This window comes from Natator depressus, chromosome 24 (assembly GCF_965152275.1).
Source record: "Natator depressus isolate rNatDep1 chromosome 24, rNatDep2.hap1, whole genome shotgun sequence".
NCBI classification, from domain to species: Eukaryota; Metazoa; Chordata; order Testudines; family Cheloniidae; genus Natator; species Natator depressus.
In genome coordinates this window covers 8,341,316-8,366,233 of record NC_134257.1, presented here as the reverse complement: position 1 = coordinate 8,366,233, position 24,918 = coordinate 8,341,316, and the positions used below count along the sequence as shown (strand labels likewise).

Below are 24,918 nucleotides of genomic sequence, written 5' to 3'. Positions count from 1 at the left end.
CTGAGAAGGGGTGACTCTAAAGCCCCGTCAGTCTCTCTCTGGTTCCATTCGCAATGACCAGAGGGGGAAGGACAGGGGTGGCACTCTCAGCGCTGACTTGGAAACGGGCACCTCAGGGTGAAACCCAGCCACTTGCCCCCCTGTGCTGGCAGGAGAGCAGAGGACACTGCATTCAGGAAGGAAAGGGTTTGGGGGCAGGGGCTGGTTGAAAATATTCCATCGGTTTTTGATGGAAAACGGGGGGTTTGATTGCAGGAATTTTGTCACTAAAATAGTGATATTTCATCAATCAAACTGACTGCTCGAAAACCAAACATTTTTTGGCCAAAAACGGAAATAATTCAATTTACAAGGGTGCCACAATTCCTCATTGGAGCAGTGGTGTCGGTGCCTCCGCTGCCTCATTTCCTCTAGGGACTGTGTTCTCCAGCTGGACTACATTTCCCACAATGCCTCCCTTCACCAAGTGATGAGAGTGTGGTGCATCATGGGAGTTGTAGTCCAGCCAGAGACCGTTGCCTATAGAGGAGAATGGGAGCATGAGGCACTTGAACTACAAATTCCAGGAGGCACCTCAGTGCTAGGGATGTAAAAGGTTAATGGGTAAGCATTAGGCTTACCGGTTAACCAACCTTAAGCATTAACTCCAGCAGCCCCGCGCCAGCATGAGAGACCCCAGCCCCGGCCGTGCTAGACCGGCGGGACACCAGCCCTGGCCACGCTGGTGGAACCCCAGCCCTGGCCACACCACGCCGTCTGGGCCGGTAGGACTCCAGGGCTGTGAGCCCCAGCACCGGCCCCCATAGTGCCAGGCCCACCAAGGCTACCTCAGTTAACGGTTAACTGGTTAAACAATATAATTTTAATCGTTTAACCGGTTAACTTTTTAAACTGATCTTTACATCCCTATTCGGTGCCATTATGAAGTGAAATATTTCCGGGGAGGGGGGTCATCCTAAAAAGTCAACATTTCCCAGGGAACCCGCCCCTATTTTCTGGCCAGCTCTACTTATGTGGCTGTTTGGCAATTAACATCTGGTATCCCCCCGCCCCCCACGATGGGGGCTGCAGCCCTAGGATGGAGGGGCAGCAGCAGCGGCAGACGCTCACTTGAGTTGATGAGCACCAGGGCGGTGAAGAGGGCAATCTCGTTCTCCGAGAAACGCAGCAAGCACAGGCTGTGAGCGAAGTCGAAGATGGAGTTGATCAGCTCGTTGCACCCTGGGAAACGGAGCAGAGCCGTCAGTCACCTGCGGCTTCCTCCTGGGCGGCCCCGCCCCCTCTCCAGCGCCACCAAGAGGCGGGATTAGCCTTCCTTTCTAACCAGCCTCCAGCAGGGTCTACAGGCATCGCTGACTACGCATTGTCCCCCCTGGGATCCAAACCTTTTGGGGAACCTCACAGGACAAACCTCCTCCACCCGCTGGGGCTAGGAGGGAAGTCCAATCTCCAGGGCTCATACAACCCTCTGCGTCTCTTCTGAGATTGGCAACAACGGGGGTTTGCTGCGATGTGAACGCCTGGCCACCAGGAACTGGTCAGAGGCCACCGAAGATATTATTTAATATTCCCAGAGGCTTCAGCCCAGTCAGACCCCATGGCGCTAGGCGCTGCCCAGACACACAGTAACTGATGCCCGCTGGCCCAAGGAGCCTAAGCGGCCACTGGCTGGGCCTTAGCGCCGTGAGCTAGACTTGAACCAGGGGCCTAGAAAGGCAACGGCACCACAACTTGTTGCCAATCAGCCCCTCGGATATCGGCCAGGCAAAAATCAAAGCCACCGCTCCGGACTGAACAGAGCAGAGCATCACGCTGGACGCGAGCCAATGCAGGCGTCTTCTTCAGGGCCTCAGCAGGCAGCACTGGCTGCTCTGGCTGGGAAGGACCCATCACCCTCCCCTCCTGAGATGATCTCTGCAGAGACGTTAGTATTGGCTGCTGTGTTTGCCAAGCAGGCACATGGACTTGTGGGGCGCTGGGCACGGCCTGCCACATTCGAATTGCAGTTACTCCTTAGGGCAGCCTCTTTTCCTTGACAGAAATTTCTCACCCAGGGTTCAAAGAGAAGCAGAACAGTGAAAATCCCTTTACAATGGGGAGGAGGTTTCTCAACAGCTGGGGTAATAAAGCCGGGGGGGGGAGGCCGGCCGGCCCATGAGCAAGAGATCGAGGGCGGCCTTGTGGCTCAGGCACTGGATGGGGACCCAGGGAATGCGGGTTCGAGTCCTGGCTCAGCTGCTGACACCCTGGGCAAGGTGTTTACAAATATGCTCAGCAACCCGGCTTGGGAATAAAGGGAGGAGCCGGGCACTGCTGAAATCCTGGCTGCTTCATTCCACTACCTAAATGGGAGCTAAGTGCTGAAAATCTTGGTCTGTCTCTCTGGGCCTCAGTGACCCCATCTGTAAAAGGAGGACGACCATGTGTCTCGTTAGCCTGGGAGCTCTCTGGGTCAGAGACCGTCTCTTGCCCTGTGCCTGCGCAAAGTGGGGCCTCTGGGCTTTACCGTAATACCGCCGATATCATACCGAGCGATTTGAAGAGCTCTGGGCCTGCATATTTGCCCTCGAAGAAGACTGTCCTGTTCTCCGAATTAAAGGCACGGCACATTCGCACCAGAACCACTTCCATGGCGCCTGCAAAAACGGAGTGGGGGGAGTGAAGAAGTTGCAAATATAAGCAGTAAACAGACTCACTGGAGGTCCCAACATCGCTGCCTTCATGCACGAGAGCAGGGAGGTCCAGGGAAGTAAACTAGTCCCCGGCACGGTATCTCCTGCCCATTTGGGGGGTAGGGGACAAGTGTCACAGCCTTTGAGGTTACGTCTACACTGCCATCAAATGGGTGCCCGCTGCCTGGGTGGGCATGGCTGAGCTAGCTTTACCCATGCTAGCATGGTTAAAAATAGCAGTGACCCGATATGGTGGCATGGGTGTGGGCTGGCAATGCAAACACATACCCAGGGACCCCCCCACGCTGCCGCGGCTTCGCTGCTATTTAGCCCTGCTAGCTAGATTAAAGCTGGAGCAGGGATGCAGTCACCCCACCGTGCCCCTCCGACTGCAGTGCAGACGTGGCCTGAGTCACGCTGTCCTGTCCAGAGCGGCTGGGAAATTCACAAGGTACGGTCCACCCCGGAGGTGCAATCAGAGACGGCGGGCGTGCTGGACGTGGGCCGAGCCCACGGCTCCCACCCAAGGATGCTCGTGGTTTGGAGACAGGCATGGCAGCCCCAGTTGCACGACGGGGTCTTGCAGCAGGAGACGGGCTGAATGTCAAAGCATAGATCCAGGTGCAAACAGCCCCTGCAGGCTGGGGGCTGTGCCTCTGAATACAGAGCCTATGGGGTCTGCTTCCCAGGGAGGCTGTTCTCACTGAGAGCTCAAGGGATGGCCTCATTATTGACCCAGCTGTGGGAGGGGGCATCCCTGCTGGGGCCTGGCTGCAGCAGTTCCAGCCGCGTACCTGCTTTCAGAAGCACGATCTGGTCGTTTTGGCACAGCTCCATGAAGCCGCCCATCCGCTTGGCAAACTCCACCACGTACTGGATGGCTTCCGTGATGCGGCAGGCGCAGCGTTCCCACATCTCCTCCATGGACTGCAAGAGAGAAGCCCGCGGTTGCACCACACTGTACGGCTGGCTGCCCCTCGGCCCATGGGCCGTGTCCCATGACGCTTGGTTCCTCCACGCCCCATAGAGCACAGCTGCTCCTTACCCCACCCACCATGCCTGGTGTGGCTGCCCCAAAACCCCATGTGCCCCATGCCACATGGCGTGGCTGCCCCATAACTGTGTGCCATGCCTGGTGCAGCCACCCCCTGTGCCCTACCTCATGTGGAGCAACCGCCCCATAAGCCCACTAGTTGGCGAATAATCAAAAAAGTGAAATATTTCCATTTGGAAATACTACCGCTGTGCCTCATAGGCGTAGTAGTTTGGGTGCTGTGAGAGGGTCAGGCCAGATGGCTACAGGAGAGTGACAGAAGGCAGATATATTAGCCCCAGGTTAAGTAGGTCCCTGAAGGTAAGGTAACAGGGAAGGTTCTAGAACAATCAGGAACTTTCTGGAAACAATTAAGGCAGACAGGCTGATTAGAACACCTGCAGCCAATCAAGAAGCTGCCAGAATCAATTAAGACAGGCAGGCTAATCAGGGCTCCTGGGTTTAAAAAAGAAGCTCACTTCAGTTTGTGGTGTGTGTGCGAGGAGCTGAGAGCAAGAGGCGCAAGAAGCTGAGAGTGAGAAGGCGTACTGCTGGAAGACTGAGAAGTACACGCATTATCAGACACCAGGAGGAAGGTCCTGTGGTGAGAATAAAGAAGGTGTTGGGAGGAGGCCATGGGGAAGTAGCCCAGGGAGTTGTAGCTGTCACGCAGCTGTTACAGGAGCCACTGTAGACAGCTGCAATCCACAGGGCCCTGGGCTGGAGCCCGGACTAGAGGGCGGGCCCGGATTCCCCCATCCCTCCATCCCCCCAACTTCTTACTTGATACCGGAGGAGTTGACCTGGACTGTGGGTTCCACCAGAGGGGAAGGTCTCTCGCCTGTTCCCCGATCCACTAGGTGGATCAGCAGAGACTGCGGGGATTGTTCTTCTTCCTTTTCCCCATGCTGGCCAGTGATGAGGCTAACTGAGTGAACGGCAGATTTGAGCACTGAGGGCTGCCCTGAACCTCTGAGGTGAGCAAATCGGCCAATAAGCACAGGACCCACCAAGGCAGAGGAGGAACTTTGCCACAGTGCCTCACACTCCCGTTCTGCTGAAGAGGCCGGGCTCCCTGGTTAGACTACATCTCCCATGATGCACCATGGTCTCCCCTCTTGGCGAGGGGATGCAGTGCATCATGGGTGTCCCTGGCCCTGGTGGAATGTGGGGGATGAAGTCCAGCCAGAGATCCCAGACCAGAGAGGAGAACAGAGGCATGAGTCACCACAGGGGCATTTCTCAACCGAAATTTTCCATTTTGGGGGCATTCGATTTTTTGATGAAAAACTGAAATTTCCCGTTAGAAGGGGGCATTTTCTGGGCAAAATTTCACTGAGCTGAAACCCCAAGTTTCTGCTCCAAACCATTTAAAACAGAATATTTCGAGCAGCCCTCCCCAGTTCTTTCTGAGTTTTCATTGCCCCTTTTACTGCACTGTGCACCTGTACCCCAGGAGTCCTGCCGCGGCAGTTAACCCTTAGTCTCCTCCCCAGAGGACAGAAGCTCAGCGGTTGCTCATACATTAGCCATTTTCCTTTGCTCTCTCCACCGGGCCCAAAGCTGGAGTCTGTATTGATCCGAATGTTCCTATGCCAGGGCCATTATGAATTGCTCCGAAACAACTTGGCCTCATCTGGAAAGCTGATGAAGCATTTAGCAAACCAGACAGAGGTTCCCATTTAGTTAATGGATCTTAATTAGCTGCTGAATCAAACAAACTCATTTTCTTCCCTCTGTCCCATCCCTTGATTTTATTGCGAAGTCCTCATCTGAACCCAACTGAGCGAGCAGTGACTCACACAAAACCCTGTGCGCTGAATGAAGTCATGATAAACAATAAAGGGGCAGCATCTGTTCTATGCAGCCAATGTTAAACCCCAAAGTGCCACAAAAGGTCAGAGACACCGCGTGCTGGGTCACTCAGTCGAGTCCCCTCTTGCAGCCAGTGCTGAGCGGACCCTGACCACAAGCTTGCTAGGGCTTCGTGCCAGCTAAGAACTCTTTGCTATATTCTCTTCCACCGTGGTGTAAGAGGAAACACCAGAATTGGAACTGGTGTCATTTAGGAAGACAATTTACAGGCAGCCACTATGGAAAAGTCCTCCAAAATTTAATAAGGTCCCATAGACCTGAACAGAGATCATCCTCTGGAGAGAATTTTTAAGCCAACCTTATAGAATTTATATCCTTGCTAGAAAATCCTGGAGGCTGGTCTAGAATGTCTGCAGAAAAACCATCCCTCTCTTCTCCGTTTAAATCCCCGCGGGCTATTTCCAGGTGGACAGTCTGATTCTGCTCCTGGGAAAACTGATTCAGTCTGGAACAAGTTGGGCCCTAAGGGACTTGCCCAAAGGCCAGAGAGTAAATCAGAACCAGGAGCAGAACATTGGTCGTTTCTCTCAGCGAAACCACTAGAGATGCGACCTCCTGCCCAGTTGCCGGTCCAGTCTTAACTGGGCCAGGTAACAGAACTTGGGCTTTGGAAGCCTTCCCGCTGCTCTGCCCACATTCCCCACTGATCCCTTAGCTAGCCGGAAGGGAGGTGTTTATCCTAGCCTCATACCCCAGTGGGCTGGCTTCCCACGTTATCTGGCTACCAGATTATCCCATGCCGGGCATCAGTCGAGTATAGAAGTCACTGCACCACCCTTGGCAGAAGGCTCCACCAGCTCCCAGCCATGTCCCCCGTCCCGCTTCTTACCTTCTTCTGGTAGCTCCTGACTTCCTCCCACGAGAACGTCTCCAGCCTCAGGAGCTGCAGGTCTTCCAGGCGCAGCTGGCAGGTCTCCCGGTAGGACTTGAGGACATTCTGGGTCAGGAGCTCTGTGGACGGCAGGCGGCGAGGCTCAGAGGGGGAGCGTGGGGAACGGTTGGGCCTGTCCCTGGGCTGCAGCCCTGATTCTCCCTTCATTTTTTTCTGTGGTTTCCTGAGTCTATCGCTCTGCACTGCCAGCTTTGGCACGCAGGCCCCTGTGTGTGTAACGATCTGCCTGCTCCCCCCCAGCCTGTCGCTTAGCAGGGTTTGACCCTGCAGTGTTAAAAGCATAGGCCTCTCTTGAATCAGTGGGGGAGTAACTCCACTAGCTGGTAGCTGCAGTAGGCTGTTATCCTCTGATATGGAGCAGGATGTTCCCATGGAATGATGGGAGCTGAGTGTAAGAACCATCATCTGAGCTGTCACCGGGGATCGAATCCAAGACCAACAGAACAAAGAGCAGCTCAAGCTAAGAGACTAAGCTCGCAGCTGACAGCTGGATGAGACCTGTAATCCCTCTGTGGATGGTGAACCCTGCCTGCAGCCCCCAGTAATACAGCCTGAGTCGGGGGTCCTAGAAGGGCGAGGCTGCCCAGCCGGGCATTCCTGCCCCAAGAGACTCACCGATCTCAGTCACCGAGGAATTGGGCGACTCCAGGATGCTGGTGAAGTTGGGACTCGTGTAGAAGTCGACAGTCTCCCCGATGTCGCTCCCAGCCTGGCCCCGCTTGCCCCCGCCGATGTCCAGCCGGGAGAGGTCTGGTGACGCCTGCATCTCCAGGGCGTAGAAGACGCTGGCCCTGCTCTCCATCTTGATCCGCTCGGGGCTGTAGTCCCTGGCGAAGGGGCCGCGCAGGTTGTCGCTCAGCCGGCTGTGGCCCTTGGCCAGTCCGTTGGGGTAGGCCAGAGCCACCGTCTCGTCCGGAGACTGGCTCAGCCGCGCCTGTCCGTTCAGGGGGGCCGTGGAGCAGGCCGAGGACTCCAGCAGGTCTGCGGGGGAGGCCAGCTTGAGTTGCCCGTTAGCCAGGCCCAGGGAGTAGGCCGGGGCCACCACCTCGCCGCCTTGCTGCTGCTGCTGCTGCAGCTGCTTCTGCACCTCGGCGTGGAGGCTGTCGCGCTGCTTCTTGGACATGCGGCCAAACTTGACGGCTGGAGAACAAAGGGGCAGAGACGCGTCGAGCTGGGGCTGAGGCTGGCCCTGGGTTCGCGGCCGGAGCCGTTGTGAGGGGCCCTGGGCTCCCTCTGCTGGCCCCAGCCACTTCCCTGGAGATCCGGAGCAGCGGCCTCCATCCCCTGGGAAATCCAGGTGACATAATGGGGCAGCAGGTCCCATAAGGAGCCTGCCGCGAGCTGCCAGGGATGGAAAGGGCAGAAGGAGCTGCCGAGTGACTGATGGAGCTGCCCTCCTCGACAGCGGTGGATCTGGCTCCTTGTGCCTATCAAGACCCATCGGGTTTGTCTTGGTGGTTAAGCGTGGGGCCTGGGCAGCACTTGGATGGGACGGGGAGACACCAACCGTGGTGCAGCAGGGAGGTGACTACCTAACAGAGGTGCTTTCCCCCCAACAAGTCAATAACAAACCCCCATCACTCCCCTCCAGCAGCAAAGCATGCCAAGCGGACGGGACGCAACCTGGATCACTAGCGAGCCCTGGGCATTTTCCCTGGAGCAGGGCTGCTGGCCGTATCCCAATTCGGGTCATTTACACTCTGCCCCGCAGTTCCAATCCCTTTCACTTCTCGCCCTAGGACAACACTGCTCTGCGGCTGCTTGAACAGCTCCCACAGCCCACCCCAGAGGTGGCTGCATTTCAGAGGTAGCCGATCACGGGGGGGTATAAAATGCTTTGGGATCCTTGGGGATGAAAGGCCCCAGAGCGGCGATTCGCAGACTTTCTCCCCCCAGAAGCTCCCATCTTGCCAGCTGCTCCCTCCCCTCCAGCAATCTGGGAAAGGCAGGGGGCGTGACCCCCAGCCTGAGATCCCTTGCGCTAGGGAAGCGCCCAGGATCTGAATGTGGCCCTAGGGGTGGGGACGGCTATCTCAGGATCTCGGCGCACTCACTTGGGAGCGGGGACAACGGTGCGTGCTCTGCGTGTGGTCGTGTGGGTCTGTATGTGGTCGCGTGTCTGAGCAGGAGCCTCATCTACCCAGCTGCAGAGAGGAACCGCGGTCGCAACGGGAGGCTGATCGCATGTGCCACGTGGTCGGGCTCTTTGGCTCTCTCGAGCGACCTACATACTCACCACTGAGAGACACCCAGCTAAAGGCTTGAGCTACTTTTTCCATCCTCTTTGGATTGGGTTGGCAGGGTGTGTGTGTGTGTGTTTGTTTGTGTAGTATTTTGTGACTTTCACTCTCCTCCTGGTTGGTTTAACCCCCCTGCCCCCCCCCCGGCCTGGCTCAGGGCTCTGCGCTGACGGTGCTATCTAACCAGCCCTAAACCTCACTATTTGCACTTCCCTTTCACTTCCTCTGGCCTCCACTTGTAGCTTTTTTAGCGCCTTTAATAATCCCCAGCCCGAGGACTCCTCCTTAGCCGAGGAGTCTGGTGTCGTCTCGAGAACCGAACCTTTTTATGCCCAGGGGGGCGGAAGAGAATGAAGGTTCAACCCCTCTCTGGGCTGGAAAGGAGGGTGGTTCCCCTGCTCACGCCCCAGCTCCTGTACGCCGCTCTGCTGGCGTTCAGAGGCCTTTGCAGCCCGCAGCAAGGGGCTGAGGGGGAATTCTGCAGGCTCCGGCGCTGCGCTGGGCTGCCATTGGCTGCCTTCCGCAGACCCCGCCCCCACTTCAAGCCTTGGCGTAGGGGGCGTGCTGGGGGCGGGGCCAGAGCACATGCCGCTCTGGCTAAGTTGCCCTGTGCCACAAGCCACAGGTAGCTCTGCAGAGGCTGCTCTAACTTAGAGATAGTTTGGCCCACTGGTTCAATTCCCTGCTTTGCTACAGACTGTGAGCAAGCTGTGCCTCAGTTTCCCCATCTGCACAATAGGGATACTAGTCCAGACAGAGCACGCTAGACTGCTCCAAGTTACACTGGAGGTGCTTTCAACCCTTAGAGCAGCATAGAAGGAAGAGGGTGCGCACCTGGGCTGCTGGTTCTCATCGGCACCTGCAGGGGGTGCAGCTTAGACTCTCTCCCACTGAGCCTCTTAAACTGGAGGACTTGGGAACCAGTGGGATGGCGACAGGGGCCGGCTGCTGTTTGTCCATCATCACTGATTTTTGGTGATAAATGGCTTGTGGTCAAATAGAAACGTTTCTATAGAAAAAAAATCTTTCCCGATGACATTTTTCAGGTTTTTTTAAACCAAAACCTGAACTTTTTTTGGTCAAAAGCTGAACATTTTCGGTTAAAATGTTTTACTTTTAACAAAAACAATTTTTTTTAACTGAAAAGCACATTTAAACCCCCCCTCCCACAAAAATTGTTTTTAGTTTTTTTGTTGAATACCCCAAAAAGCAGCTGGTACCAGCCACTGTCAGAGATGAGAGACCGGGTTAGATGGAGTAAAGGGCAGAAGCAAAAGAAATGTCCATATTTTTACAGCCAGAGCCAGGTATTTTTAACTTCAGGGCATAAGAAATGGGTCAAATGCAGGGACCTCTGGAGTGGGAGGCAGCAGCTGTTTTAACAGAGATCATTCACCCAGCACTGAAATTCAGCCACTTCTGGGGTGGGGCCTAGCAGCTGTTTAAACAGGGATCCTTCACCCAGTACTATTATACAGTTACCTTTGGGATGGGGTATGGCAGCTGTTTAAACGGGGATCTCTCACCCAGCACTGAAATGCAGCCACCTCTGGGTTGGAGCGTGGCAGCTGTTTCAAACATCTTACCATCTCTGGACATCCCCAGGCTGAGGCATTTCTGCAGCCTGCAGTGCTGGCAGCGGTTGCGGCTGGTCCGGTCAATCTGGCAGTTCTGCTGGCGGGTGCAGGAGTATGTCACGTTGCCCTGCTGGCTTCTGCGGAAAAACCCCTGAAACAACGGGTTGGGGAGAGAGAGGCACACAAACTGACCACGGCAGCTCAGCGGCTTGTGTGTGAAGCGAACTGGGGGTGCCAACGCCTGGGGGAGGAGCATCTGCGGCATAAAATCAACACAGTGGCTGGTGCTGATTGGTACCAGAGCTGAACAAGCCATGACGGGCTGATCTCCACTTTGGTGTGGTGGTAAGGGGCCAAGGGGCTAGGGCATGCTGATTAGCTGCTGGGCGGGTGCTAAGCAGGGCCGGAATGCCAATGGTCCCACAGCCCCGCTGGCAGACCCTGGGCAGCATCTGCTCCAGCACTGGCCCACGGCCCCCTCTGAGGGGCGCAGTCCCAGGGTTCTGTGTATTTGGGAGCGGCAAGGGAATTGGAAAGGAATCCCACATCCGGGGCGCTCCCGGTGGCAGAGATCAGGCAAGCAGGGGCAGGGGAGTGGAGTGGGAGTGGGGATTTGGGGTGTTGCTCACCTTGCAGCCTTCACAGGTGATGACCCCGTAGTGAATCCCTGACGATTTGTCCCCACAGATCTTACACGGGATCACTTCTATTTGTGCTAGGATTGAGAGCGAGAGAGAGAGAGATCATGAACACGGGCCGGAGTGCGCTGGGCATGCCCTGCATGTGTTCGCTTGGCTCTTTGGCGCTGTCGTCTAATGCTTCTTAGAGCAAGCAGGTGCTGAGAGTCAGGACTCCTGGGTTCCATTCCCAGCTTTGGGAGGGGAGTGGGGCCTAGTGGGTTAGAACGCGGGAGGGAGGCTGGGAGCCAGGACTCCTGGGTTCTATTACACAGACCATCTCAATGAACCCTGTGGGGTGACCCCATTTAAGAGAGAACAGAGTTGGGGTCCTTAAGTGGCTAAATCAGCCACCAGGATTGCGGGTGGAGCCTTTATGTGAGTAAACTAGCTTGGCGCCAACAGCGAGGAAGGATTTATTTTGCCAACTCCCCAGGAAAGTGCTGAGTGTTACGCAGAGTTTGCCCACACAGGGGCACCCTCGTCTCACATTTCCTCCCATGCCCAGATGCCAGAGGCTGGCCAGGGCACAGGGCGCTCGCCCCGCTGGATAGCAGTGTGCAGGGATCGCAGGCTACGGTAACCCGGCCAGCAACTGGCTGCTGGGGCTGTCGCTCAGACAGCGCACCTCTGCTAGTCCCGCCTCTGCCTTCCAGTCAGCTGCCAGGCTCAGCAGGGAGAGCGGGGCAGGACCCAGCCACGCTCCCAGTGGCCTCGGGAGGCAGAAGGAATGGGGTCGATGTCACAGATGGGGTCACCCTGTGGCCATGCTCCCCTGTGCCAGGCTGCCCCCTGGGCCTAAGCCACACCCCTGTGCCCCACTGCACAGCTCAGCAGCTCTTCTTTCCGGGGGTTATTTATCCAGCCAGAGTAAAGCTCTTCCGCACTGATAAGCACCCTACCCACCCCCCAGAGATTATTGTCACATGATGGCCGGTTACATAACCTGGAGATCATCTCATCATCGGCCGGCCAGGCCTGCAGGGGCCCCCTTAACCCCTTCGCAGGCAGCTCCTGCCTGGGCACTCTGCTCGCCAGGGGGGTTTCGTTAGGGAACTGGATTGGCAGCCCTGGGCTTGCATCTGCATGGGCACTCCCCTCTGAGTCCTGGGAACAGAACCCAGGAGTCCTGGCGCCCAACCGCCCTGCTCTAACCACTCGGCCACACTCCCCTCCCAGTGCTGGGAACAGAACCCAGGAATCCTGGCTCCCAGCCTCCCCGGCACACCCTGCTGTAACCACTGCTGAGAAATACCTGGGACAGAGACAAGTCGTCTCAGAAGGCATTGAGACACCTAGGATCGTGCAGTAATAAGCAGGGGTGTCCTGTGGGGATCAAGTCTGGATTAAGGCACAGGTACTATAGTCTGTCCTAATGCCCCAGCTGCTGGAGCTAGGGGATAAGCGCAGAAATTCAGCTTTCATTTAAAAAAGAAAAGTTACTCCTCAAGGATGCACAGAAAAGCTTGAAAACAGGCCCCGAGCGTAACCAATGCCTGCCTGAATCTGCAGACAGCCTACACCAACAGCTCTGAGAGGTGTGAACAGCCTCGTTCCTGGGGACTCCAACTTACTGCTGGCCCAAGGAGGGGCGGGGCTGCGGTTTGGGACGGGGGTATTGCCGTGCATGTGTCAGGACCCAGACTGCAGTTCATGGAATCTGGTGCAGAGCAAACTTTTCCAAGAAGGGCAACAAAATCTACCACTGAAATAACTCCTGCAAAAACCCCAAGCCTATCACTGCTAGGGGCTGGCATACAATTTTAAAGGAGGGTCGGGATTGTGAATAAACAGCAAACCAGGGAATTGTGCCCTGCTCATGCGTAAACACCTGGAATCCAACCAGTGTCACTGGGGCTTAGAGTTTGGCACCAAGTCCACATGTCTCCGAAGGTCGAGGCCCATGGGCCAAGCAGGGGGTTGGGGGCTCTGCTGACAGCAAGGAGTTTATGGGGACTGACACACTGAGTTCTCTGCTGCTTTGTAGTGGGAATGTGATGCCAAAATTAAGCTGGAAAGTGGGAGAGAGAGGGTATATGAGGCAGAAGACTGGGAATCTGGTTCCTGGATTCCATCCTCAGCTCTGGGCAGGGAGTGGGATCTAGTGGTTAGAGCAGGAGGGCTGGGAACCAGGACTCCTGGATCTCCAACTCTGGGAGGGGAAGTGGGGCCTAGTGGTTAGAACGGGGCGACGGGGCATCAGGACTCCTGGGATCCATGCTGAGCTCTGGGAGGGGCAGATCCAACAGGGATGAGAAGCAGGACAGCAGCTTCTGCGTCTTCCTGAACCCCCTGGGCCTCTGGCCACGGGGAGCCATGAGCATCAAAGAGCTCCGAGTCCCTCAGTTGAAAGCCCCTCACGAAGGGCCGCGCGTAACCACATCCTGCACCTTCCAGGCCCAACAGCTGCTTTCCCAAGCATCTCCTCCCCACAGGCAGCCCCCTGGCATCGGCCCAGCTCCTGCGCTGGTTTGCTCTGTGATACACCAGGCGCCCGTTTGGTTTGCTCTTCCTCTCTAGAGCTTCCCTTATCGATGTCCCCTTCCTCCTCCCCCACCCCGCTGCGTAATGAACCCAGGCGATCAGCGCCCTAAATAAGGACCGAGAACTCGTCCCCCCATCGTCTTCGAAACCTCAGCAGGCAGCAGATCGCCTGACGCTAACCCACAACTGGGACGCACCTCCCACCGCGCAGGAAGGCAGAAACTTCTCCAGGGCAGAGAAATCTCACAGCCTCCCCTCCACTGCTCACCACACACCAACAGGTGAAAACCCCTACCTGCTGCTTGCAGGCAGGTACCAGTAAACAACTCCCCATCACCCGGAGTGGCAGGAGTGAGCTAATGGGGCCACGGGGCGGGGGAAGCACCAAAACTTTCCATTGGCATAAACACGCTGATACAGGGCTTTAAAGGCCCTGTGAGGCTAGCAAATCGCAGGCTCCAGGGCTATTGCACGGGCAGGGGTCAGGAAGGGAGGAGGCCCAACCTGTGGAATTCAAGAGTTGCTTCTCTCCTAGCCTCCTGCCAAAAGCAGGATATGGGACTAGATGGAATCGGCGGGGCTGCAAGCGGATCCCGGCTTAGATGGGTCACAATGTTTGATCTGCCCTGTCTAGTCCGCTCCCCTTGGCCTTTCGAGGTGTGATTCAGTCAGGGGGAGGGGGTCAGGGCAAGGTGGGCCCATGGTCTGATCTGGTGCGGTGGGGAGCTGGGAGAGCAGGCGGGACGGAGCGCTGAGATGCCCTGGTGTGGCTGCAGCGAGATGGGCTGAACCTCGCTTGACCCAGGCCTTTCCCCTTGGCCTGGCACAAGGAGCAACACCGATAAAGAGCCAGAGCTCCTAGCCTGCTGCGACCACAGCTGTACAGACCTTTATGACCAGGCTCAGCCACTTGTGACTTGGAGGCACCTTTTGCACCCTGCAGCCCCCTTGTAGCCGCTCCATAAACCATACCCCCTGCTGGGCCGCAGCTCGTTAGAGAGACGACGGTATTCATAGGTTACCCCTTTCGGGATGGATTTATTAACTAAGTTAGCAAGGAGCGACCCAGACTGTGGCTGCAAGGAGACCGATGCAAAAAGGAGCACAATTGAGAACATTTGCAGTTGGCCCTGACCCGAGACACTAAGGCCCTGATCCTTGAAGGGATTTAGGTGCCTAACTCCCATGGGTGGAGTCATAATGGAGACTGACTTCCCCTCTCCAGGTGGGCAGGGGGTACCGTGTGTCTGTCCCTCACCCTGCTGCTGCCTGTGGGATCTGTGGGCAAGCTGCGGGTGTCATTCATCAGGACCAAGTACACTCAGACGATCCACGGCACCCCAGAGAATACAACAGGGCTCTGCAGATCATTAAAAAGGAGCAGAGAACTAGCCCAAACCCAGGGACTTCTGCACAGTTACACCAGGGGTTCCTTTGGTCCCAGGACTGCTGCTTTGTGCTTACACCTGCACACTCTCAACCCCCCTCGACCCACTTCTCCCCCCAGCACAGAATTAGCTTGCGGAACTCGCCAAGACAAGATCTCCCCGAAGCCAAGAGCTCCGCAGCATAGCAGAAGGGGCTGGACTCCTATGGGGCTCACGAAAATAGCCAGAGTTACAATAGTAAGCGCTGGAAGGGATGTCGACTCTCCTGCGTCAGGGCATCATATAAGCCTGGGGTCAGGAAGGGAATTCTTTCAGGTTGCCCTAACACAGCCAGGGCTGGCTTTTGCGTGCTGATACATTCCTGTATTTCCTTAAACAACACGGGGGCTAGTAAGTTTGTCTGATAACAATCATCCTCTATCCTACGCATTCCATTTCCTCTCTGCAACCACCCACTGCTCAGACCCAACGAGAAGAAAAAACCACAAGCTTCAATTGATTCGCCCCTAACCTCACAACAGAATGATTGTAATTTTTTTTTTTTGTTTTTGGTCTTTTCTATCTATAGCAAATCAAATCGGTGGGAATGGGCTCAGGGTTTGACTCAGAAACAGGAACCCAGTGCCTGAATTAGTCAAAAAATTCAAAAGCCAGAGAGCAAGCTGCCAGTAACTCTCATTTTCAGGTGATGGCTGATGCCAGTAAATTCGACCTGAGAAAGGTCAGCGAGGTCTCAGGCGAATTCCCCCACAGCAGCCCCATGATTGACGTGTGATGCCCGCGGCTGGCTGAGTAAGAGGATGAAGCCAAGACTTCGGAGGGGAGGAAGCAACAACCCCCCCCAAAAAAATCCTTTGATACCAAAAAAGTGCACCGTAACCTGGCTGGGAACCGGCCCCGACCAACGTTCCTGACTTTAACCACTGACGGGCGTCGCCAGGCGGGTCCGTGTCACGCTTCCCGTGGCGTCACGGAAGTTCCACGCGCCCGCGCTGGGGGTGGGGTAGGGCACGTGGAACTTATGGGGGTCACATGGGAACGGGGCAGGGAAAACACACTAAGTCATAAGATGCGGGTAACGGAGCCGGAAGCGGATGCAGCGTGGGACACGAAAGCAGGGCTCCGGGAGGCCAATTCTCCCCTCCGCAGCCTTGTCCATACACACGGGCGACAGCGGTTTAACGCGGAGTGTGACGTTCAACCCGCTCCGCTAAACTAGTGCAACAGGCTGGGGGGAGGCTGCTCTCGGTCCCGTTTAAACCAGCCTAAGTTGCATCGATTAGGAGCAGGCTCAATGCACCCATCGGCCGAAGTCAGAGCATTAATTAACCCAGCACGTGTGCGGGTGACAGGTGGCGGCTGCCCCCCCGTCAGCTCCAGGGGCCTCCAAAACCAAAGGCAAGAGTCACTGCAGCTCCAGCTAAAGAGCCAGGGCCACTATGAGACACATCCCAAGGTGGCCATGTAACATGCACGGACCAGCGGCTCCCATGTAGACAAGGCTCAGTCCCAACTGGGGCTCCCAGCTTTAGCTTGGCTGGCTAGCTGAGTCTCCAAGGCCCACGTCCTCAAAGGGACACAGGCTCCTGCCAGTGGAAATGAGGAGCCCACAGACTGTTGAGAATCTGGGCCCACATCCCCGCATCTGCCATGATGCCATTTAACCCGCTCCTGCCCCCCCAGGCTCGGCTGGCCCATCGAGGACGGCACAGCCTACTTGAAGCCAGGCTGAGCCACCCCGTGCTTGCTGCTCCTTATGCTTGCTTCGTCTGAGGGGCCTGCGCGAGGGGCCTGCGCTGAGCCAGGGCTGGGAGAAGGATGGCCCAGTGGTTAGGGAACTAGGCCAGGCGTGGGCCTAGCTTGACCACACGCTCCCTGGGTGACCTCTGCGGGTCAGCTCCCTGTCGGTGCGAGCCAATAGCCTGCTGCCCAGTGGTGCTGTGCAACATGCCGTGTTTACACTCGGGAGGGGAGGGAGCCCAAGCCCAGATGCTATGGGGATGGGTCCAGGTGGAGGGATTTCTCTGTATTCTTTGTCCCCGCTTATAAGCTAATTGGTTGGTCACAGCCCTCTCAGTCGCCTCTGCTCCATGGCCTGGAGAGCGACGCGACACATGAGGACATGGCCGGCCCCCAAGGGGCCCCAATCTCACACTGGAGCCCCTGGGTGCTATCACAATACGTAGACTAAACTCTGAGGATCCCTTGCAAAACTCTCAGAGCCTACTCAGGTGTTCACACTAATTGGGGAGCGGGGGAAACTAGTGGTTAGAGCAGGGGACTCCAGGGTTCTTGTCCCAGCTCTGGGGGGCAGTGGGGTCTAGTGGTTAGATCAGCAGACTGGTAATCAGGACTCTGGGATTCTTTTCTCAGCTCTGGGAGGCAGCAGGGTTGAGTAGCTAGAGCAGGGTGGGAGTCAGGACACCTGGGTTGCATTGGCCGATAAATTACTGAGCAAGCCGCTCCCCACTTCCCTGTGCTGCAGCTTCCCCACCTGTAAAATGGGGCTCGTGAGACTCACGTAAGGGTTACAAAGTGCTTTGAGATCCCCAGCTGAAGGTCACTCCTGGCCTGTATAATGCTGAGCAGTCACTGGCTTCCTTGCCCCCAGTCAGCAGCTGAGGCTTTTAGATCAACCGCACAAGAACCTGGCGGATCCATACTTTAACTGGTGGTTTAACCCCCCCACCCCCAGCATGTGCTCCCCTGCCCCACTTTTCAAAATCAGGTGGCCGTGGGGGGTCGCGTTTCGAGCTGTGGGGCGCACAGGGCTGTTTAGGGGTGATCCCCGTGCTGAGTTCCAAGAAAGATCAGCCTATTTACATATTAATAGAAAACAGAAAACCGTCCATGCAGCAGCCACCAGGAGGAGGGGCTGGTTAGATCACAGGTTGATTTGGAGCTAGATGTGCTTCCCTTCCCCACTCCTCCGGGCCGCGCTTCAGGTCTTGGGCAGAACCTACGGGGCTTTCGGGACCTACCAGCAAAGCCATGGCCAGCAACATAATCCTAGCCCTGCACATGCCCTTTTCGGCCCTTGGATCTCACTGCACTTTGCCTGAGGAGGGAATGCTTCAGGTGGGGAAACTGAGGCACAGAGCATGCACGAGACTTGCCCAAGGTCACACATAATGACAAAACTGGATATAGAATCCATGAGTCCTGTCGCCCTGCCTCCCTCCTGCTCTAACCACTAGGCACCGCTCCCTTCGCAGAGCTGGGAAGAGAACCCAGGAGTCCTGTCTTCCAGCCGGCTGCTCTATTAGACCCCTCTGTGTATTTAATGTCAGATAACCTGATGGTGTCAATAGCTTTAATTGCTGAAAACTAAGATTTACCTTCACACCCAAAGGCCAGAATTAAACTCCTTGATCTCAGATTTTGGTGCCCAACGTGACCTGCTTTGCTGAAGGTGATGAACAGCCGCAAACCACAACAGCTCAGCACCTTTGCAAACCGGGCCCCTTGCACAGCGGTGGCTCTGGATGAAATGCGGATGCCCAACGTGAGGGGTGGAAACGTCACCCTCGACATCTGAGCAGAATCTGTCGGAAGGGGCAGGGCCAGGACTCCTGGGTTCCTTCCACAGGTCTGGGAGCGGAATCTAGTGATTAGAGCAGGGGACTGGGAGTCAGGATTCCTGGGTTCTACTGCCAGGGCTGGGAGAGAAATCTCATGGGTCCAGGAGGCAGGACTCCAGGATCCCCTCCCTAGCGCTGCTGCTGACTTTGCCGTGTAACTTCACACGAGTCACTGCGGCGGCGTGTGCCTCGGTTTCCCCATCTGAAACGGGTGATGGTAACCTTCAGCGGCACAGCCTTAGCCATGTTTGCAGGGAGGATGCCTGGCTGCCAGGGGATCGTGGGCGTGGGGTGGTGGTATTACACAAGGCTCAGTTAATACCAGGTGACTGATCTGTCCTAACAAAACGTTACAGAACCGGGGCCAAGGCAGACTTGTAAAACAAAACTGAGCAACTCCTCCGCCCTGGAGGAAAACCAGGGGCAGGGCAGGGCGGGGTGGAGGAGGGTTATCCCCTGTGCAAGCAGATGCCCCTCCCCTCACTTGGCACCAACAGGGGCTGGCTTCCCTGCCTGGTGGAGGAAACCAAGCTGAGCTGCAGGCTCTTCACAGGCAGGGCGATTGCTGCTGGTTTGTTGATAGAAAGCAGCCCTTGGCGGAGTCACGAATAGAACCCAGGAGTCCTGACCCTCTGCTCTCACCACCAGACTGGACCAAACTTCCTTCCAGAGTCTGAAACAGAACCCAGGACTCTTACCTCTCCCCCTCCCCTTCCCCCATCCCTTGCTCTACTCACTACACTCTCCTCTTTCCCAGCAACAGGCCTGTCCAGTCTCTGTCCCCCGCTCCCCAGCCAGCGCTAAACAGCTGCCAATCTGAGGGCTGAGTGACTCCGACGGGGTTGGCTGCCTACTCGAATGCAGGGCCCGACCCAGTTCAGAGAAGGCAGGTGCCCATCTGCTGTGCCGGCCAGCTCCCTGCTTGCTGCCCGCGTGGCATGGAGCCAGGGCAGTCCGGTAGTCCCGTCTCCCCGCTGCCTCGCAAGAAGACAGGACAAAGCCAGCGGCTGCCGTAGGGCTGAGCCCTGCCCACATGCACCTTCCGCCACCCCATCTGTTCGCCATGGCAGGGCCCAAGTTGGAGCCCGGCAAAGAGAGGCCGCGGCCGGAGCTTAGCCGTAGTGCTGGTGCCGGCTGCGAGGCAGGAGGAGACGGCATGCCTGGAGCCGGGCGACACCGGGCGGGTCAGGCCTGGGACTCCCTCCTGCCACGGGGAACTTGCAGCCTGACACGCGCAGCCTTCCTGGCCTCCCGACAGACCCCTCGCGGGAATTTAACTCTCAGAGGCCAGGGGCAGAGAATGCTAACGAAGCTAAAGTGGGGTAGCTTGAGTCCATTATGTAGGGTGGGCGCAGAAGCTGTAGCAGGAAGGCAGCATGGCCTAAGGGACAGAGTCCTGGAGCGAGGATCCACCTACATCGCACACACAGCTGTGACCGCAGCATGCGGAGAAAACCCCTGGGTTAGCTTTGATCTCGCCAGCATGAAGCCCTGGACGCCGCTCGAGGATGTCCCCAGGATCCCCAGCGTCCTTGTACAACCCCCGCCCCCCCCCGCGGCAGCGTCCCTGCCGTTGGCACTGGAGCCGGCTAGATCAAAGCCAGCAGGGGTATGCCCACATGTGATGCAGTCACGCCTCTGACTGCAGCGTAGGCAGATGCTCAGACTCAAGAGATCTGGGGTCTATTCACAGCTCTACTGCTGGGTGACCTCAGGCAAGCTATTTCCCTGCCCCGTGCCTCAGTTTCCCCATATGTAAAATGGGGTTAATGATCCTGACCTCCTTTGGAAAGGGCTCTGAGATGTACTGGTGAAAAGCTCTCCTCAGGAGCTCTCTTATCTAGTTAAGAGCATGGGGAGGGATCATTACTGTTTTCTCCTTGAAATCAGCAAAAATGTCAGGGCGTGACCTAACAAGGGACCGTTTGCAACTCTGCCACCTGGACTGGCTTTAGAAAGCAGCCTGCAATACCCTCCGGCACATCTCTCCAGTGCCGTAGCCGCCCCGCCATGACACCCATGGGCTCTCAGTGTCACCAGGCTGGAGAGAAAGGCAAAGTTGCTCTTCCTCGCACACCTCGATGGGGATGCCCGTGAGGAAGCATCAAGAGGTGTGTTTTTTTACTTCTCTTGCTCGGCAAACTAACTCAGTGCGTGGCCCAGGCTGGGCTGTTTGAGTAAAAGTGACTTATTGGAATGGGTTTGAGTGTCCACAAGGGCGGGGTGACTTGTTAACACTTTCCCCACATTAATCAAACTGAAAACACCCGAATATGAACTCGCGGCGATGTCAAGGCACATTCCACGCCCCCAACTAGTTACTCAGCTTTCTGGGTGTCTGCAGAACAAAGCAGATCCTGAGATCTGGGGGCCCTGTGAGTCCCACAGCTTCAAAAACAGGCCCACAGGGTCTAGACGTGGAGGCGGTGTCTCGGGCTGGGTTTCCCCCCCTACCCCCCCCCAGCTTAAAAAGATTGGGGTTTTTTTTAGTTTAGGTTTGGAGATTGAGACAGCGCCTCAGACAGGTGTTGTTCTGGGGGTGCCAAACTGGTCAGGGCAGACAAGATGGGCTGCAGAAAAAAGGCAAATAGCGTCCCCCCCTCCCCCCACTTTTGAGGGTAAGGAACCTCCCACGGGTCGGCTGTGCAAAAAAATCACAAGTTTAGGGCCAGTGTTTATTGATAGCCCTGGCTGTAGGCAGCCTCTTTTGCTGTCATATCCAGGGGCCAGGTCCTCCAAAAAGCACAGCTCTGAAGTCCCCAGCTCCCACTGACCCGCTTACAGCCAGGTTTTGCAAGCAGCTGGTTTTCCAAACCCAATATACTGAGCACTCCTGAAAATCCAGCCTGTTATTTTGGTCTCTAAGTGGGCACTGAGGTGGTTTTAAATATCTGGCCCCCAGGTGGGTCACTCATCCCCACTATTATTTCTTGAAAGTCTTTATTACTGACAGGTTTGAAATAAAATTGCAGCAAAGCTAAAAGTTGAAATAAAAAAAAAAAAAAACAGCCCCCCAAAACCCAGCCACAAGCAGGATGTTGACGACGAAAAATGGAGAAAGTCCACTGCGACCCAGCTATCTGCTATTGACGTTATGTGAAAGGCACCCGGCTATCATGGCAATGGGGGGTACGAAGATAAAACAGGTTAGACCAGCAGACAGGCAGATCGACAGATAGATGAAGTAGATAAGCTAGATTAGACAGACAGAGTTTAAAATAAAAATTAAAGGTATGTTGAATCCAGATAAATTATGAATAATGGGGAGATTGGGCAGCACATTACAGTTGAAAAATGACTCCCCAGTGAATATTAATGGTGTGTCAATTGCCTACCTCTACAAACTGGGCTAGTGCTGAAAAAAATCCGGTCATCTGTTAGCAAAAATAATCCTCATTCATCGACTAAATACTGTCTACAGGTCTTTTGTTGTCTGTCTCAGTTTTGTCCCTGCTTAGGCAATGCAAGATTTCTCTATATATTATCTATAAAATTAACAAACCAATCGAAAGCTTTTTTAAATTCACAACAGAAAACAGCTGAAAGATTCTTCCAAGAGAATTTTGCACATAAAAAATGACGACACTTTACAGGTTTGTCAGCACTAAAAAGTTGTACCAATTTGGGGAAGAAGCTATCCCAGTGTTAAGGTACCTTTATACTGTACCAGCATAACTGCACCCACACTACGGGTTATATTGATATAACTATATCTGCAAGCAAGCAAATCAGTCAATCACACTCCAAACCAACATAAATTATACTGGGACAATTTTGAAGTGTAGACCTGGGCTAAGAAGGAAGCAGCATGCTAATTAGATAGCAGAAGCTTAAGAAACGTGCAATTAACATAGGCAGCAAGATGCTGCACTCAGCAGTGTCTACTTTCCATTGTGTATTTTCCAAAAGTTTTGACACAGAGGGGTTTTTATTTATTTATTTATTTAGGACGTGAGTCTGATCAATCCAGCATCTTGCTCTAAAGTTTAACCATTCCTTTCTGTTTCTTTTACATGCAAAGGGAACAGCACAGTTATTACCCTTTGACAAAAGTCTCAGTTGTGCCTTTGCATCTGAAGATGTTTTACTGATTTAAAATAAAAACATTGTAGAATGATGCTGTTTCTCTTACTAAAATTCAAGTTTCAATGCTGCAGGATCATGCATTTAGTTTGGGGCAGATTCTCAAGTGGTCTGCACCCGCAATAGGGGAGAGATTTCCCCAAAAGACCTCAGCTTTTATTTAGGCACCAAAATAAAGACCCGATTTTCCAGAATTCAGCACCTACAGGAGCTCAACTGTATTGAAAACCTGGCTCTAAATTCCACACAAATTAGAAATTAAGAGCCAGATCCCAGAGCCAATAAAGCGAGGCGGACATCACATCAGCTGAGGATTTGGCCCGAAGAATTTTTAAACACCCACTATACACAAGAAAGATGTACATAGCTCATAATAATTGATAGATCGTGTTGTTTTTCCATAGCCGTTGCTCAGAGGGTCTAAGAGTCGTTTTGGTTTGACTATGAAACTTCATTATCAAACAGTTCATAATCTTGTATCATCAAAAAGCAACTGATGTTAAGCAAACCGATGTTTGAACACAATGGAGGAGTGAAGAGCTGACAAAGATGTGTATCTTGCTAAACCACCATAATGTGGTGTTTAATTAACACACAATAATTATTCTATAAAGTCAAACTCATTTATGCGAAAACGAAAGCAATTGCATAACTGTGCGCAAGATATGGATCTGCTTAATTCTTAAATAAAGTTTTAATAATCAGCATATTCTAATGAATACAACACTGCTTCACTACTGTTAAATTGACTGCATATTTAGGAGTCTCATTTTCCCTCTGAGTATTTATTTTTATTTTGCATCTCAAACATTTTTTAAAAATTTACATTAAGCACTACACTAATTAGAAAAATGTTTAGCATTGATACCAGCTGGATATGAGTAGGACTTAATTAGTCTTTATAATTGAATTAAAAGGACCACTAGGATCTCTTTCCCCACTAAAGATCCTCAAATATTCTGTGAAAATGAAATTTATTCACAACATAGCAAGTGGCTTTTATTAACAAAGTCAACTTTTTGCATTCTGCTGTGTTATTAAACAGCAACAGGCTGAGATATACATTCAGGATATTTTTGTACTGTCCAAAACCTAATTGTGTTGTCCCAACTTTTCCGATCGATGCAGATTTAAAATACTTCTTGGAAAGAAGTGAAAAGATTTTAAGTCTTATTTGTTCCATCTTATTAATTTGGGGATTTTGAACACATATAAACACCGTCAGTCAGTTAAGGCAAGAGATGAATTGACCGAGATCAGAGGTTTATTTCAGTAACAGATTGAATCAGACACTAAAAAAAGAAACCCAAAAAGTTATGACACACAAAACCAGATTTTCATGGGCTCAGCACCCGACGCTGTGACCTTGTCTGAAGATCTAGCCACTTAGTTTGCTGTCTAAATATTTTTGGTGCCCAAAGTTTGTTTTATTTTGCTTCTGGGTAGTAATCATTTGTGGCTGTGACTCTAATTAATTTTAGAGCCATTTTGCACGGGCATTTTTTAAAATTGTGGTTTAAACTGAAATAAATAATAATAATTAAATTGGTGCTGGGGTCTTTTGGAAAATTCTGACCTTAGTCAATTTCAAAATAGACCCAGCAAAACACACACACACTAGGTCCTCTACAGAGAGAATTCAGATTGAGAATGCAGCAATATCTAGGACCCATCTCTAAGAAAGTTAATTTGTATCTTTTATTACTGACTGATTTGCTTCGCTCTTTCTCTCTAGTGACTTGGAGTGATCAATCACTAGAGTATCTGAGCCCCTATCATTCTGAGATCAGGAAGCTCAGCCCTTCACAGGATCAGGTCCCTTATTTGCTGAAAAGAATTCAGAACCATGCCGAAGCATCAACAATCAATCTATGCTCAAACCCCATACTGCAAACGCATTTCCCCTCTGCCCCCCACAGCCTCCACACTCACAGAAAACTATAATTGTTCCACAGATCCTGGCCAGGCTGACTCCCCCAGTCACAAGATTGGGCTGTGGTAGACAAAGAGTTCATGTCAGAAAGTTCATGTCAGAAAGGACCATTATGATCCTCTATTCTAGTCTGACCTTTTGCATCACTTCTGATTGAGCAGGACCTTATCTTTTAGAATCAATGAGGAGTCCGGTGGCACTTTAAAGACTCAACCTTATCTTTTAGAAAGGCATCCAGTCTTGATTTGAGAATTTCCACAAGATGGAGACGCCACCACAGCCCTGGGCAAACTGATCCAATGGTTAGTTACCCTCCCTGCTAAAAATGTGCACTTATTTCTAGTCTGAATTTGTCTATCTTCAGATTGCAGACACTGGATTTAATTCTGCTTTTTTTCTGCTAGATTAACCAACTACCTACAATCAAAAATCTCTTCCCCAGGTTGGTCGTAATCAAGATACCTCTTAACCTTCTTGTGGATA

General features: G+C 53.7%; 1 protein-coding gene across 2 annotated transcripts in view; it reads right to left on the bottom strand.

Annotated features, from left to right (window-relative positions):
- The window catches only part of RORC (RAR related orphan receptor C), a 67,604-nt gene that overhangs the window by 5,749 nt on the left and 36,937 nt on the right, over positions 1-24,918 (bottom strand). For both annotated transcript variants that reach the window (XM_074938721.1, XM_074938720.1), the window contains 7 exons: positions 10,919-11,004; positions 10,299-10,440; positions 7,088-7,612; positions 6,410-6,531; positions 3,467-3,599; positions 2,529-2,636; positions 1,111-1,221 (listed from right to left, as the gene is read on the bottom strand). In XM_074938721.1, coding sequence (XP_074794822.1) covers positions 1,111-1,221; positions 2,529-2,636; positions 3,467-3,599; positions 6,410-6,531; positions 7,088-7,612; positions 10,299-10,440; positions 10,919-11,004 — 1,227 coding nt within the window. The remainder of the gene's footprint in view (positions 1-1,110; positions 1,222-2,528; positions 2,637-3,466; positions 3,600-6,409; positions 6,532-7,087; positions 7,613-10,298; positions 10,441-10,918; positions 11,005-24,918) is intronic.